Source organism: Panthera onca, chromosome B1 (genome assembly GCF_046562875.1).
Source record: "Panthera onca isolate mPanOnc1 chromosome B1, mPanOnc1 haplotype 2, whole genome shotgun sequence".
NCBI lineage: Eukaryota > Metazoa > Chordata > Mammalia > Carnivora > Felidae > Panthera > Panthera onca.
Genome location: NC_138342.1, coordinates 136,209,459 through 136,223,440, shown reverse-complemented (window position 1 = coordinate 136,223,440; position 13,982 = coordinate 136,209,459). Strand labels below are relative to the sequence as shown.

Genomic DNA, 13,982 nt, shown 5'->3' with positions numbered 1-13,982 from the left:
GGATGCAGGGCTGGTTCAACATTCGCAAATCGATCAACGTGATACATCACATTAACAAAAAAAAAGAGAAGAACCATATGATCCTGTCAATCGATGCAGAAAAGGCCTCTGACAAAATCCAGCACCCTTTCTTAATAAAAACCCTTGAGAAAGTCGGGATAGAAGGAACATACTTAAAGATCATAAAAGCCATTTATGAAAAGCCCACAGCTAACATCATCCTCAACGGGGAAAAACTGAGAGCTTTTTCCCTGAGATCAGGAACACGACAGGGATGCCCACTCTCACCACTGTTGTTTAACATAGTGCTGGAAGTTCTAGCATCAGCAATCAGACAACAAAAGGAAATCAAAGGCATCAAAATTGGCAAAGATGAAGTCAAGCTTTCGCTTTTTGCAGATGACATGATATTATACATGGAAAATCCGAAAGACTCCACCAAAAGTCTGCTACAACTGATACATGAATTCAGCAAAGTTGCAGGATACAAAATCAATGTACAGAAATCAGTTGCATTCTTATACACTAACAATGAAGCAACAGAAAGACAAATAAAGAAACTGATCACATTCACAATTGCACCAAGAAGCATAAAATACCTAGGAATAAATCTAACCAAAGATGTAAAAGATCTGTATGCTGAAAACTATAGAAAGCTTATGCAGGTAATTGAAGAAGATATAAAGAAATGGAAAGACATTCCCTGCTCATGGATTGGAAGAATAAATATTGTCAAAATGTCAATACTACCCAAAGCTATCTACACATTCAATGCAATCCCAATCAAAATTGCACCAGCATTCTTCTCAAAACTAGAACAAGCAATTCTAAAATTCATATGGAACCACAAAAGGCCCCGAATAGCCAAAGTAATTTTGAAGAAGAAGACCAAAGCAGGAGGCATCACAATCCCAGACTTTAGCCTCTACTACAAAGCTGTCATCATCAAGACAGCATGGTATTGGCACAAAAACAGACACATAGACCAATGGAATAGAATAGAAACCCCAGAATTAGACCCACAAACGTATGGCCAACTCATCTTTGACAAAGCAGGAAAGAACATCCAATGGAAAAAAGACAGTCTCTTTAACAAATGGTGCTGGGAGAACTGGACAGCAACATGCAGAAGGTTGAAACTAGACCACTTTCTCACACCATTCACAAAAATAAACTCAAAATGGATAAAGGACCTGAATGTGAGACAGGAAACCATCAAAACCTTAGAAGAGAAAGCAGGAAAAGACCTCTCTGACCTCAGCCGTAGCAATCTCTTACTTGGCACATCCCCAAAGGCAAGGGAATTAAAAGCAAAAGTGAATTACTGGGACCTTATGAAGATAAAAAGCTTCTGCACAGCAAAGGAAACAACCAACAAAACTAAAAGGCAACCAACGGAATGGGAAAAGATATTTGCAAATGACATATCGGACAAAGGGCTAGTATCCAAAATCTATAAAGAGCTCATCAAACTCCACACCCGAAAAACAAATAACCCAGTGAAGAAATGGGCAGAAAACATGAATAGACACTTCTCTAAAGAAGACATCCAGATGGCCAACAGGCACATGAAAAGATGTTCAACGTCGCTCCTTATCAGGGAAATACAAATCAAAACCACACTCAGATATCACCTCAGGCCAGTCAGAGTGGCCAAAATGAAGAAATCAGGAGACTATAGATGCTGGAGAGGATGTGGAGAAACGGGAACCCTCTTGCACTGTTGGTGGGAATGCAAATGGGTGCAGCCGCTCTGGAAAGCAGTGTGGAGGTTCCTCAGAAAATTAAAAATAGACCTACCCTATGACCCAGCAATAGCACTGCTAGGAATTTATCCAAGGGATACAGGAGTACTGATGCATAGGGGCACTTGTACCCCAATGTTTATAGCAGCACTCTCAACAATAGCCAAATTATGGAAAGAGCCTAAATGTCCATCAACTGATGAATGGATAAAGAAATTGTGGTTTATATACACAATGGAATACTACGTGGCAATGAGAAAGAATGAAATATGGCCTTTTGTAGCAACGTGGATGGAACTGGAGAGTGTGATGCTAAGTGAAATAAGCCATACAGAGAAAGACAGATACCATATGGTTTCACTCTTATGTGGATCCTGAGAAACTTAACAGAAACCCATGGGGGAGGGGAAGGAAAAAAAAAAAAAGAGGTTAGAGTGGGAGAGAGCCAAAGCATAAGAGGCTGTTAAAAACTGAGAACAAACTGAGGGTTGATGGGGGGTGGGAGGGAGGGCAGGGTGGGTGATGGGTATTGAGGAGGGCACCTTTTGGGATGAGCACTGGGTGTTGTATGGAAACCAATTTGACAGTAAATTTCATATATTAAAAAAAAATAAAAAATAAATAAAAAAAAAAAAAGAGACTAAAGAGTGGGGCGCCTGGGTGGCTCAGTTGGTTAAGCATCTGACTTGCGGCCAGGTCATGCATGATCTTGTGGTTCGTGAGTTCGAGCCCCACGTTGGACTCTGTGCTGACAGCTCAGAGACTGGAGCCTGCTTCGGATTCTGTGTCTCCCTCTCTCTCTGCCCCTCTCCCGCTCGCTCACTCACTCTCTCTCTCTCAAAAATAAATAAAAACATTAAAAAAGAGAGAGAGACTTAAGAAAAGTATCAACCAATAAACAAACTGTAAAAAAAGATTTTTTGAGACAAAGAGATTTTGAATATTTTCAAGACATTACAGAATTATTTCTTAAGGTTTGGTAATAATATTGTTGGTTAAGATTTTTTTTTTTTAAGTCTTTATCTTTTAAAGATAAAGATACATAACAAAATAAAAAATATGGATGAATTGAAATGTCTGGATTTACTTAAAATAATCCAGTAGAAGGCGGAAGCAGGAATAAGAGATGGAACATAACTGGCCAGCAGTAACAATGTTGGATGATGCGTACATAGGGTCCATCATACTACTGTCTCCAATATTGTGAGCATTTATATATCTCCATCACACAATGTGATTTAGGAGGAGGAAAAACTCATTTCCAATGGCCTAAAGAATCACGACCGGTATTTTTAACAACACATTCACAAGCAAACATGGTTGCAGCCTGACTCTTGATTTGTCATCTTGAAGCACACCGCATGTCAATTGCCCTAAACTTGCCATAATATTGAAAACATCAGACCAGGCCCCTTCCCTCTCTGTATCCCCACACTTACGCTGCTCCTTCTGCCAGGAAAATCTCTCTAGACCACCAGATACACTTTTGAGACCTAGTTTAGAGGGCCGCATCTCTGTGACTCTCCCCATTTACCTCAAGGCTTCCCCTGTACTTCTCCATCCCTCAGTACCTATCTGTATTCTCAGTTACTTTGGTTGGTTACTTTTTGTTGCTGTTGTTGTTGTTGTTTTCCTTTTATTCTATTTCTGCCCCCTTCAAGATACTATAATTTTACCCTCCTTAAGGGGAGAAGCTGGATTTTATTTCAATAAATGTTCCCTATAATACGTATGGAAAGCAGTAATTATGTATTTAATAAGTGTTTTGAAAAACAAAGTCAACAGAACAACAGTGAGTCATGGCAAACATAAAATAATATGCCCAGTAATCCAGTTTATATATCCTTAATACAATAATATTTATCTACTATATGCTTGTTACATTCTTTAAAAAAAATTGTCATTTTTTCAAGGTAATGTTATACATCTTGAAAGAAATATCAGTATTATTTCTAGGACAAACTATGCCCAAAGGGATGTGGGCAGGCTATTTTCCTATTTCTGAAAGAATTATAAACTAAAATATGACATTTATGCTATCGTTACATCTCATTTGGTGTGGTTGCAGGAATATGTATTTTGTTCTGTTTGAAATACTATACTATTTCTTATTTCATAAAGATAAAAATGTCAAAATACTCCATAATATGAAATAACATCTCTGAACCACAAGTGAGAGATATATGGGTATAGATGTGAACTTAGCAAAGGACTGTAAGCTTTTCCTTTATGACAGGTAGTAGTTGCAATGTTTTACATTTCTAAACTACAAAAAAATGAGTTAATTTAAAATTAAGGTAATGATGACTTAGCCGTTACAATACTTCTATGATACTTTAAGGAAATTATTTAGTTGCTGCAGTATCCACTATACAAAGAGAAAGGAAACACCTACTAGTATAAAACTTCATTCGCTTCGTGTCTTTCATATCTCACAGTTTCGCACATTAACCTGTAAAAAAAAAAAAAAAAAATAGACATGAGTTCGACATACCTCATGAAAAAACATACTAATAGTTTAAAAACATAAAAGAGACATGTAGTCTAAAAAGTTAAGATTACTGTATATGAACTGTCACAATCATTTATTAGCCTCAAGACACATATTTTTGGTACCTAGGTGAACAAAATAAAATAAAATCTGGTAAAGAGATACTAGAAAAAAGTTTGTTATATGTCAATTTTGTCATGTTTATTGTATAGGGAACAAAATTGTATGTGTTTTACACTTTGTAAATGACATGTGGACAAATTAATGTTCTCTGAAATAAGCAGAAAATGAGAAATAACCTAAAAATCAGAAAGGAGAGCCTCTTAATTTAAAAAATGATAATGTCATTCATGCTGATGTTATTTAACAGCATGTAATTTCAGACAAAAGTAGGTTTTTATTAACTCAGTATTTTCATGACTAACGACTAATGGAAGGCTTTATAACTTAAAGATTTATTTTGGCTGATTCATTCTTAAGGAAAAAATTACAGAAATTATGGAAAATATGAATAAATGTTTAAACATCCAAAATTACCATAAGAACAGCATCTTCAGGAAACATCCTATTATATTAACCCCAAGTAAAATTTCCAAAAAATACAGAAATGCAAAAGAGAAAATGACTATTCCTACTTACGAAGAAACTAGCAAATAAAAAATTGGCCATAAAACTGATTAGTTCAACAGCACTTCCATTTTGGTCAATGGGCTAGTGGTCCACAGCTTGTGCAATACTGGTATTAGCCTACAGCCATCTTTCCTGCTGCTAAATCCAATAAACACCACATACTCTTGATTTTTCACTTGAAAACAACTCTCTTGGATATTCTTTTCCTTGTTCTTCTTACTCCACCACCTTAACTTTACAGGTCCTCTCAAACCCTTACTTGAAACATTCCAACAGAGTATCACTTAACTCCAGGAGACATCAAACCTTGAATACACATCATTAATATATATAGTTTTTTTTAATAGACTGAATCACACCAATTCTTCATAAGAAAGGATAAGAATCACAAGTGATAGGCCTAAAAATACCTGGTCTTCTATTACATAACAGCTCTGCCTTATTTCCTGTAAAAACCAAAGAATCCTTGCCCCAACCTCTTCCCTGGATCTTTCCTTCTCCTACAGTAGACCCTGCATTCCTTCAGGCTTACCTCCATCTCCAACATCACCATCCATTTCTACCTCTCTCCTGAACCACTTCCTTTAATATATAAACACATCTGTGGCGCCTGGGTGGCTCAGTCAGTTAAGCCTCTGACTTTGGCTCTGGTCACGATCTTGCAGCTCATGGATTTGAGCCCCGCATCGCGCTCTGTGCTGACAGCTCAGAGCCTGGAGCCTGCTTCAGATTCTGTGTCTCCCTTTCTCTCTGCTCCTCCCCCACTTATGCTTTGTCTCTCTCTCTCAAAAATAAACATAAAAACATTTATATATATATAAATATAAACACATCAGCTTCACCTATTGTGTGGGGGAGGGGGACACCTCTCTTGACCATATATCCTCCCCTCCAGCTATTATCCACATTTTGCTTTACCCATGACAGAATTCTCCACTTAGACTGTCTATATATTCTACCTCTATTTTCTCACCTTCTTATCACTCCTCCACCATTTGCTCCCTGAAAATGCATAGGCTCTAAAAGTTATTAGCATTCTCTGTGTTATCTTAATTCCACTTCTCAGGAACATTCGATGACTCCTTTTTTCCTTACACTGTCATCTTCTCAGAGGCTTCCTGTCTTCGGTCTCCTGATTTTCCTCTTAACTTCTTGGTCATTTTTTCTGTCTCCTTTGGATTCTCCTCCCATTCCGTTCCTGTACCTGACTTTTGAGTGTTATCAGCTCTCTTCTTCTCTGCACCGTGTAATTTCATACGTTCTGTGATTTTAAATTTAATTTATAAACTGATGACTTCCAAAACAATGCCCCACACCTAATCTCTCACCATGATATCCACTCATCTAAATGCCCACTCAACTAGCCACTGGCTGTGTACTTGCCATTTCATGTTCAAAATGTCCAAAGAGATCTTAAATTTCTTCTCCAAAATTTGCCTTTCCACCATCAGTACCCAATTGTTTAGGCCAAAAACCTTGGAATCATTATCCTTGACTCCTCCCTTTTCTTCATATCCCATCTTTCTGCCAGCATCTGTTTCCAAAATATATCCTCTCAAACTGACCGAGTCTACAAATGTAGATTTCTGCTTCTACTTTTGCACATCTCTTGTCTATTCTCCACATGGCTTCCAGAGAAATCTTTCTAACTCAGATCATCTCACACCTCTGTTCTTAATCTCTGCTACCTTTGGAAGAAATCCAAACTCCTTATCCTTGGTGCCTTCATGCACCAAGACTGTTCCCATGGCCAGGCATCTGGGGCATCAATACACTGCAGAGATTTCTGCACAGCTGCAACCACTCAAATGTTACTTCCTTTGACTACAAAGTCAAAGCAGCCCAGCACCCATTCTTGCCATATGTATGGTAAGTGATGGAAGACTTGTTTGTACAAGCACACTCTGAATGCCCCTGTTAATCACTATCTTGTGAATGTGGAGATCTCATCCTCCCTCTGTGTTCCCATCAAGCAGAATATGCAGAAGAACATGTTATTCAGGGTTCAAGGTCAGGGTCTCAGGGAGTGGCTTACCAGGAACATCTCCTTTGTAACAAAGAATGTCTGGATGACAGGCCTTGAGCTCCTTGGAACACTGGCCATGCAGGGAGGGGAAGGGCTACAGATAGTTGCTAGGCTAGTTGCTACAGTATAAAAGCTTGCTGCATGTATATCCCTGCAACAAGATGCTTTGTGTCCAGTCTGCCACTTCTGGACTCCCTATCTTATATTTCCCCAATAAACCTATGTCTCACTGGCTATCTCTAGGTCATTTCTTCTGCCTCACAGAACAATCACCCACCCCTGACTTAGAGTGTGCTGGGGTATGATCACACAACTGGTGAGCCAGCCAGGAAGCCAGGAAAAAAAACCCATGAGCACCAAGATGTGGGAAAAGGGAATAGGGAAATTTGCAGGGGAAAACCCAGGTTGGCCATCCACACCTACGTGGAGCCCTATAGCCTTATCTTTGATGGACAAGCCCACCACATGAGTATAGAGATGGCCCTGAAAATACCTAAGGGTCTAGAGGAAATATTGACCAAGATTAATTTGACTAAGAAAAGGATGAATGGTCAAGTGGCTGCTGCCACAGTTGGGTGACCCCTCCTAATGGCTGCCCATGTAGCTGTCGTGAAGAAAGTTATGCCAACGACAGAAGAAAATGCATTTAAAGAGGAAAGCTAGATTAACACAAATGAAACTGCAGAGACCTTGATAATCTGCTTGAGGGAACAAGATGTTAAATTAATAACTGTTGGCACACCCAACTGAAGGGTGGTAAATTGCCCGGCAAACGAGTCCGGCAGTTATCTCTTAGCCAGCCTGGGATCCCAAGTTGTAGGACGCAACTAGAGTTCTACTGAGGAACAGACGAATTAGAACAAGCCCATAAAAACCCCCATTCTCTTGGCTCAGCCTATTATTAACAACCAAGATGAAAGCAGAGCAGTCATGCCCATGGAGTGTGGAACCCAGAACCTGCCGGCGCCTGAGCACTGGCAGATACTGAACTAGCAGAATTGGGGGATAAATTCAGATATAAAGGAAGGGAACCCATGGTGGCATCGTTGCTCCGTACATGGCACGTAGGCACTGAAGGCCGTTTGCTTTTAGCCGGAAACATCCAAGACGGTGTTCATTATCACACACCTTGTTTTACAGCAGCATCCCCACCAGCGCCATCAGTAAAGGTCACGTTACCCTTTTACTCTCCTCGGTGGTACAGGGCTGTAAATTAGCTTGGCCTAGCAAGCAAGGCGGGGGGGGGGGGGGGGGGGTGTACTGACCTCCCCTTTACAATGGCAAAATATGGAAGAGCTCCAGCATATCCTACAAGAGCTGGGGATGAAACACGCTGTCTATGCTGAACACCACAGAGATCCTGATAATTAACCGTTTGCCATGGATATTAAAGATACGTGTTACAGTCTGCCCCCAGTCACTGGTAGAGGGCACTTGTGTCCATCTTGAACCCCTAATGGGACAGCCTGTATCGTGGGTTGGGCAAGCTGCCACAGGTCAAGGGGAAACAGAGAAGATCAGAAAAGAGGTATCCAAAAGCCAGGAATGAAGGGAAAGGACTCACAGGAGAAGAAACAAAGAAGGGGCCTATGCATGTTACCTGTTGCCAGATGTAGTGAGACCTCAGGGCAGTGGGGACCCCCTTTAAGAAAGCAGACAAATAATTCAATGAAGTCCGTGTCGGGCTCTGGTAGAAATTTAATCCTGAACAGCAAAGGAGGTGCAGATACAGCCAAGGGCACCCTCAGAGGGAGGATGGCAGGCCCCTTCTCTATGAACTAGGAAAGAGGCAAAGGACATGGATTGCGGTTCGACTGCTGCCATCAGGGTGTACGGGGACCAGAGGCCACAGGTAAAACTCACCATATATTGGTCTAAAAGAAACAAACAGACCGTTTTAGCTCTGGTTGATACTGGTGCCAAATTTACTCTCCTTTATGGAAACAACCACTTTCAAGGGCCCATCTCTGCCATCGATGGGTAGGGGGCTGGTGTCATCCAAATGAAGTAGGTTGTACTAACTGCAGACAGGATAACGCCCACCAAAACCCTATTCAGTGTATACAGCCCCAATACCCAAATACATTCTAGGAATGGATGTCCTCTCAGGACTAACATTACAAACTACTGCAGGGGAATTCAAATTGAGGGTGTGCTTGGTCAAACAAACAAGAGGAGATGCAAAATGGATGCTTGTAATACTACCTGTCTCACAGAGGGTAATGGCAATTAAACAATATTCCCTCCCAGGAGGCCACGAAGAAACCACAGGCACAATTAAGGAATTAGCCAAGGTGGGCATTACATGACCAACTCACAGTCGATATAAAAGTCTTATCTGTCTGTAAAGAAACCAGATGGAACACAGAGAATGACTGTGGATCATAGAGAACAAGGTGGTACCCCCTCTTCATGCAACTGTGCCGAACGTGTCTCTTGTTGACTCCAAAAGGGGAAGTTCTGGGTACATACCATGATGTGTTAGACCTGGCTAATGCCTTTTTCGATATTCCCAGAGTTCCAGAAAGCCAAGAACAATTCTCTTTCATCTGGGTAGGAGAACAACAGGCATTCATCACCCTACCACAGGGGTATTGATAGAGCCCCTTGATCCGGCACAGCATGGTGGCCAGCGACCTAAGTTGTCAGGCAATTCCAGAGGCAGTCTTTGTTTCATTACATTAATGATATAATGTTAACGTCTGAGTCTTTTTACAGTTTGAAGACCACTACACCAGCCTTGCTTTCCCACCTAACAAGTCAAGGATGAATAGTCAAGAAAAACAAAATACAGGGCCCTGGCTTATTGGTAAGTACTTTGGTGTTACCTGGTCGGAGAAGACAAAAGTTGTTTCTGCAGCAGGTACTGATTAAATACAGGCACATCCCACACCCCATCACCCCAAAGCATTTGCAAACTTTCGTAGGTCTCTTAGAATATGGGCATCAGTTTATCCTTTGCCTGGCTCAATTGCTCCTGCACATTTATAGACTGATTTAAAAAGGAGACCAATGGGATTAGTCCTCAAAGACAAAGCAAGCATTTTGACAAGCCTAGATGGCTAGTAAACAGATCCAAGCCTTAAGTGTTCTTACACAGGGACAGCCATATGAACTGGATGGAGCCAGTTAGCCAGAAGAGTTTGCATGGAGCTTGTGTCAACGGCAAGGGCACAAATGAGTACTGTTAGGTTTCTGATCACAATGATGGAAAGGAGTCAAGATGTGACTTGGTGTTTTAGAACAAGAGCTGTGTGCTAATTACCATGCTTTACAGCAAGTAGAAGACGTAACTAAAGGCATCCGAGTAACTCTTCACACTCAGTATCCCACAGCAGGATGGCTAAAGGATACATTCCAAAAGCCCAAGTCAGGCAGTGCCCAGACCCACACTGGCCAAATGCCATGCCTACTTGCATCAATACAGTACCTTGACAAATAGCCCCCTTAGTGAGAAGCTGCACTCCATTCTCAGCCCCATAACTTACGTCACCTCTGAAAAGCAGCCATTAACTGAGGCAGCAAAGCCATCACAGCTGCCATCCTACGTGCAGGAAGGAGACAGACCAATCCCTGAGCACGCCTGGTATACTGATGGCAGCAAGGGGCCTACCTGTGCCTGGATGGTCACTGCCATCCAGTTCTCAACGGGAAATATCTGGATAGACTCCAGAACTTGACACAGAAGTCAATGGGCCAAGCCTTGAGCAGCCTGAATGGTGATGCTCCCTGAGCCTGACCCCATGTTATATGCACAGAGAGCTGGACAGTCTACAAAGAACTGACCATGCGGCTTCTCCAATGGGAGGCACAGGATTGAGTGGTGGCAGGGCACCCACTCTGGGGCAATGGTATGTGGAAGGACATTCTCCAGCACATACGAGGTATGAACATCACTGCTTACCATGTAGATGCGCACACGACACACATCCCACCTGGTAATCAACAGGCTCATGAGTTGGCCCACGTCTGCCTCCTTGAAGATATCTCAACAGAAGATGTAACCACCGGGCTACATGAAAAGACATCTAAGACAACGGACCTTGTGGGCCATTGCTAAGAACTGGGGCTAACCTTGGCATACAAAGACATTGTAACCATCTACTAACAATGCTCAACCTGTGTCCAGCAATGACCATGACCTTCGCCAAGAGACACTGGACAGATAGCAAGGGGGCAGCACCCTTTTCAGAGATGTCAGAGATGGCATCGGTCCCCTGCCCTTCCCTGACGGCTGCTGTTATTCTCTGATATATACTGACACTTATTCAGGACTCCTGCAAGCCCACCCCAGTAAGCGTGCTAACCAGAAAGCTACCGTCCTTGGTCCAGAACAGTTGTGTGCTGCCTACGGGGTGTTCACTGACATCAACATCGACCAAGGCTCCCACTTTACAGGACACGAAGCGTAAGAGTGGGCCAGCACTCAAGACGCCCGTTGGCATTTGCATCTACCATGCAATCCCACTGCAGCTGGACTGACAGGACGTGTGAGTGGACCGTCAAAACTGCCACAAGAAACCATTCACTGGCCCTCTGGACAAGCCACCGGTCAACAGCTGTAGGACATTAAATGAACAGGTACATTCCAATTGGTCCAGTGCCTGTACTGTACTCACTCAAGGACCTGATGTCACCCTTAGAATGCAAGTAGACAGCAGGCAGGAAAGATGTTCTCTCCCGCAGGTAGGAACACAAAGGTAACCTTTTATTGTCCTTGCCACAAGATCTACCTACAGGGGAACATATAATTAAATGGCCCTGGAAATGGCAGACAAGTCCACGGTGGTTTGGATTTTTGGTCCAATGGGGAATAGGAATAGGAAAGGACCTAACCATCACCCCATTTCTTCACCCCACTCCACCGAAGACAATGAAGGCACACAACCCCAGCCTCTCATTAAGAAAGGACACTATCATAATCAACTTACAGAGCACTGTTAGACCCCCACTATCCTTTTCAGGTTTGCCCCATCATGTAACAGAGGGGCAGCCAACGACTGGGTACTAAAAACCTGGAGCCAAACCAGTCAGGGGTAGTGCGATCCCAGAACACCACCACCTCCCGCATTCTGTTAGACAATCATGACTTGCCTCTTCCAGTGCCTACTGAACAGCTTGACTTTTCACCCTTAAATTCTGCATAGGGAACCTATTTGCCAATTGGGCCCAGACCATAGCTTCCATACAGAATAAGACCAACTATTGAGTATATGGTGAACTCTCCCTGTTGGTGACTGCAGGCTTCCCCCGGCAAAATGTTTTCTATAGTTGCTTAGCCATTTGTGTTTTCCTATTATTTGGAAGCTATGGCCTACGCTGTTGCTCTGGGATTTGGTTGCAGTACACCTCGGCATACGTGGCCCCAGGGACATTGAGAAACAAGAGCGTATAAAGAATGTATTGGCCATCCAGGGTATGCCTGGGTGGAGTATATGGTACATGCTAGAAGACTTGTTTGTACAAGCACATCCTGAATGCCCGTTAGTCACTATCTTGAGAATGCAAAGATCCAGTCCTCCCTCTATATTGCTATCAAGCAGAATATGTAGAAGAATGTGTTGTTTAAGTTCAAGGTCAGGGGCTCCAGAGTGGGCCAACCAAAAGCATCTCCTTTGTAACAAAGAGTGTCTGAATGGCAGGGCTTTGAGCTCCTTGGAATGCTGGCCACTCAAGGAGGGGAAGGGCTACAGACAGTTGTTAGCATAAGTTGCTATGCTATACAACCTTGCTGCATGTGGATCCCAGCAGCGGGTGCTTTGTCCAGTCTGCCATTCCTGATTCCCTCTATATAAGTTCCCTCAATAAACTTATGTCTCCATCAATGTCTCCGGGTCTTTTCTTCTGCCTCACCAGACTATCACCCACACTTGGTTTGGAGTCTGCTGGGGTACAGCTACACACCATGCTGAACACACTAACACCTGAATAAAACATTGATTCATTTACCTAAATCTTGTCTGCCCAACCAGGAATATAAGCTCCATGATGGCAAGGGTATCAATGCTATATCTCCATGGCTTACATCAAAGTCCAGAACATAGCAGGCACACAATCAATAACTGTTGACTAAATATATAAATTTAACCAGTGCTCTCAGAAAACCATGATACGATCTTCTATAAGACAATGTTGTAAATAAATGAAAAAAAAGTACAAAAAAATGGTTTTGTCTTTAAACATTGCTGGAGAATGTTTTATAAAAAGCACACTGATATTCCCTGAATTCCTCAAGAATACAGTAAGCATAATTTAGTTGTTTCTTAATGATCTAAAACTGTTTATTTGGGGTGCCTGGGTAGCTCAGTCGGCTAAGCATCAACTCTTGATTTGGCTCAGGTCATGATCTCATGGTTCTTGGGATAGAACCCCACATCAGGCTCCGTGCTGACAGCATGGAACCTGCTTGTGATTCTCTCTCTCTGCCCTTCCCCTACTCGTGCGTGTGCACTCTCTCTCTCTCAAAATAAATAATCATTTAAAAATAAGTAACACTGCTTAGATAACAATAATTACCCTTATCCACAATGCTAAAGAATATGAATTTATTTATTTATTTGTTTATTTTAGCAGGCTCTTATTTCTAACACTGAATAGGCCCAGATAGTTATTCTGCTTTGTCAGATTTTTGGCCTCCACCCCTAACTATAGCATCCTCTGCCCCTTTGGCAAATATACTGCTTCTAACCCATGTGGATTAAGGGAGTAAACATTAGAAAAATAAAGTTATATTGAAAAAATATATAGTTCTTAAGATTTGAAAACCTGCACATCGCATAGAATATGTGATCTTACAGCAACACAATTAACTGCATGCCAATTAACCCTCAGAATCACTTTATTGCCTACAAATGGATAGGCCACAAAATGCATAAAGCTGAAGCTTTCAGATAAATGAGAGCCCCTCCCATCCCTCATAGAAGACTAATGTTCTATTAGCCAATACTGAATATACAAACTTTCAAAATCTTGACGAAGAGCTGTTTTTCTTCCTAAAATTGGACAACTCTGTATTATGTGGAAGTCTTAACTGTTCTCTGTTAATCCCAGGAATAAAACTTGTATTTATAAAATTCAAAGAAATTAAAAT

General features: G+C 41.9%; 1 protein-coding gene across 10 annotated transcripts in view; it reads right to left on the bottom strand.

Annotated features, from left to right (window-relative positions):
• The window catches only part of RAPGEF2 (Rap guanine nucleotide exchange factor 2), a 254,465-nt gene that overhangs the window by 164,534 nt on the left and 75,949 nt on the right, over positions 1–13,982 (bottom strand). For all 10 annotated transcript variants that reach the window (XM_060653863.3, XM_060653864.3, XM_060653869.3 and 7 more), the window contains exon 3: positions 4,141–4,197. In XM_060653863.3, coding sequence (XP_060509846.3) covers positions 4,141–4,197 — 57 coding nt within the window. The remainder of the gene's footprint in view (positions 1–4,140; positions 4,198–13,982) is intronic.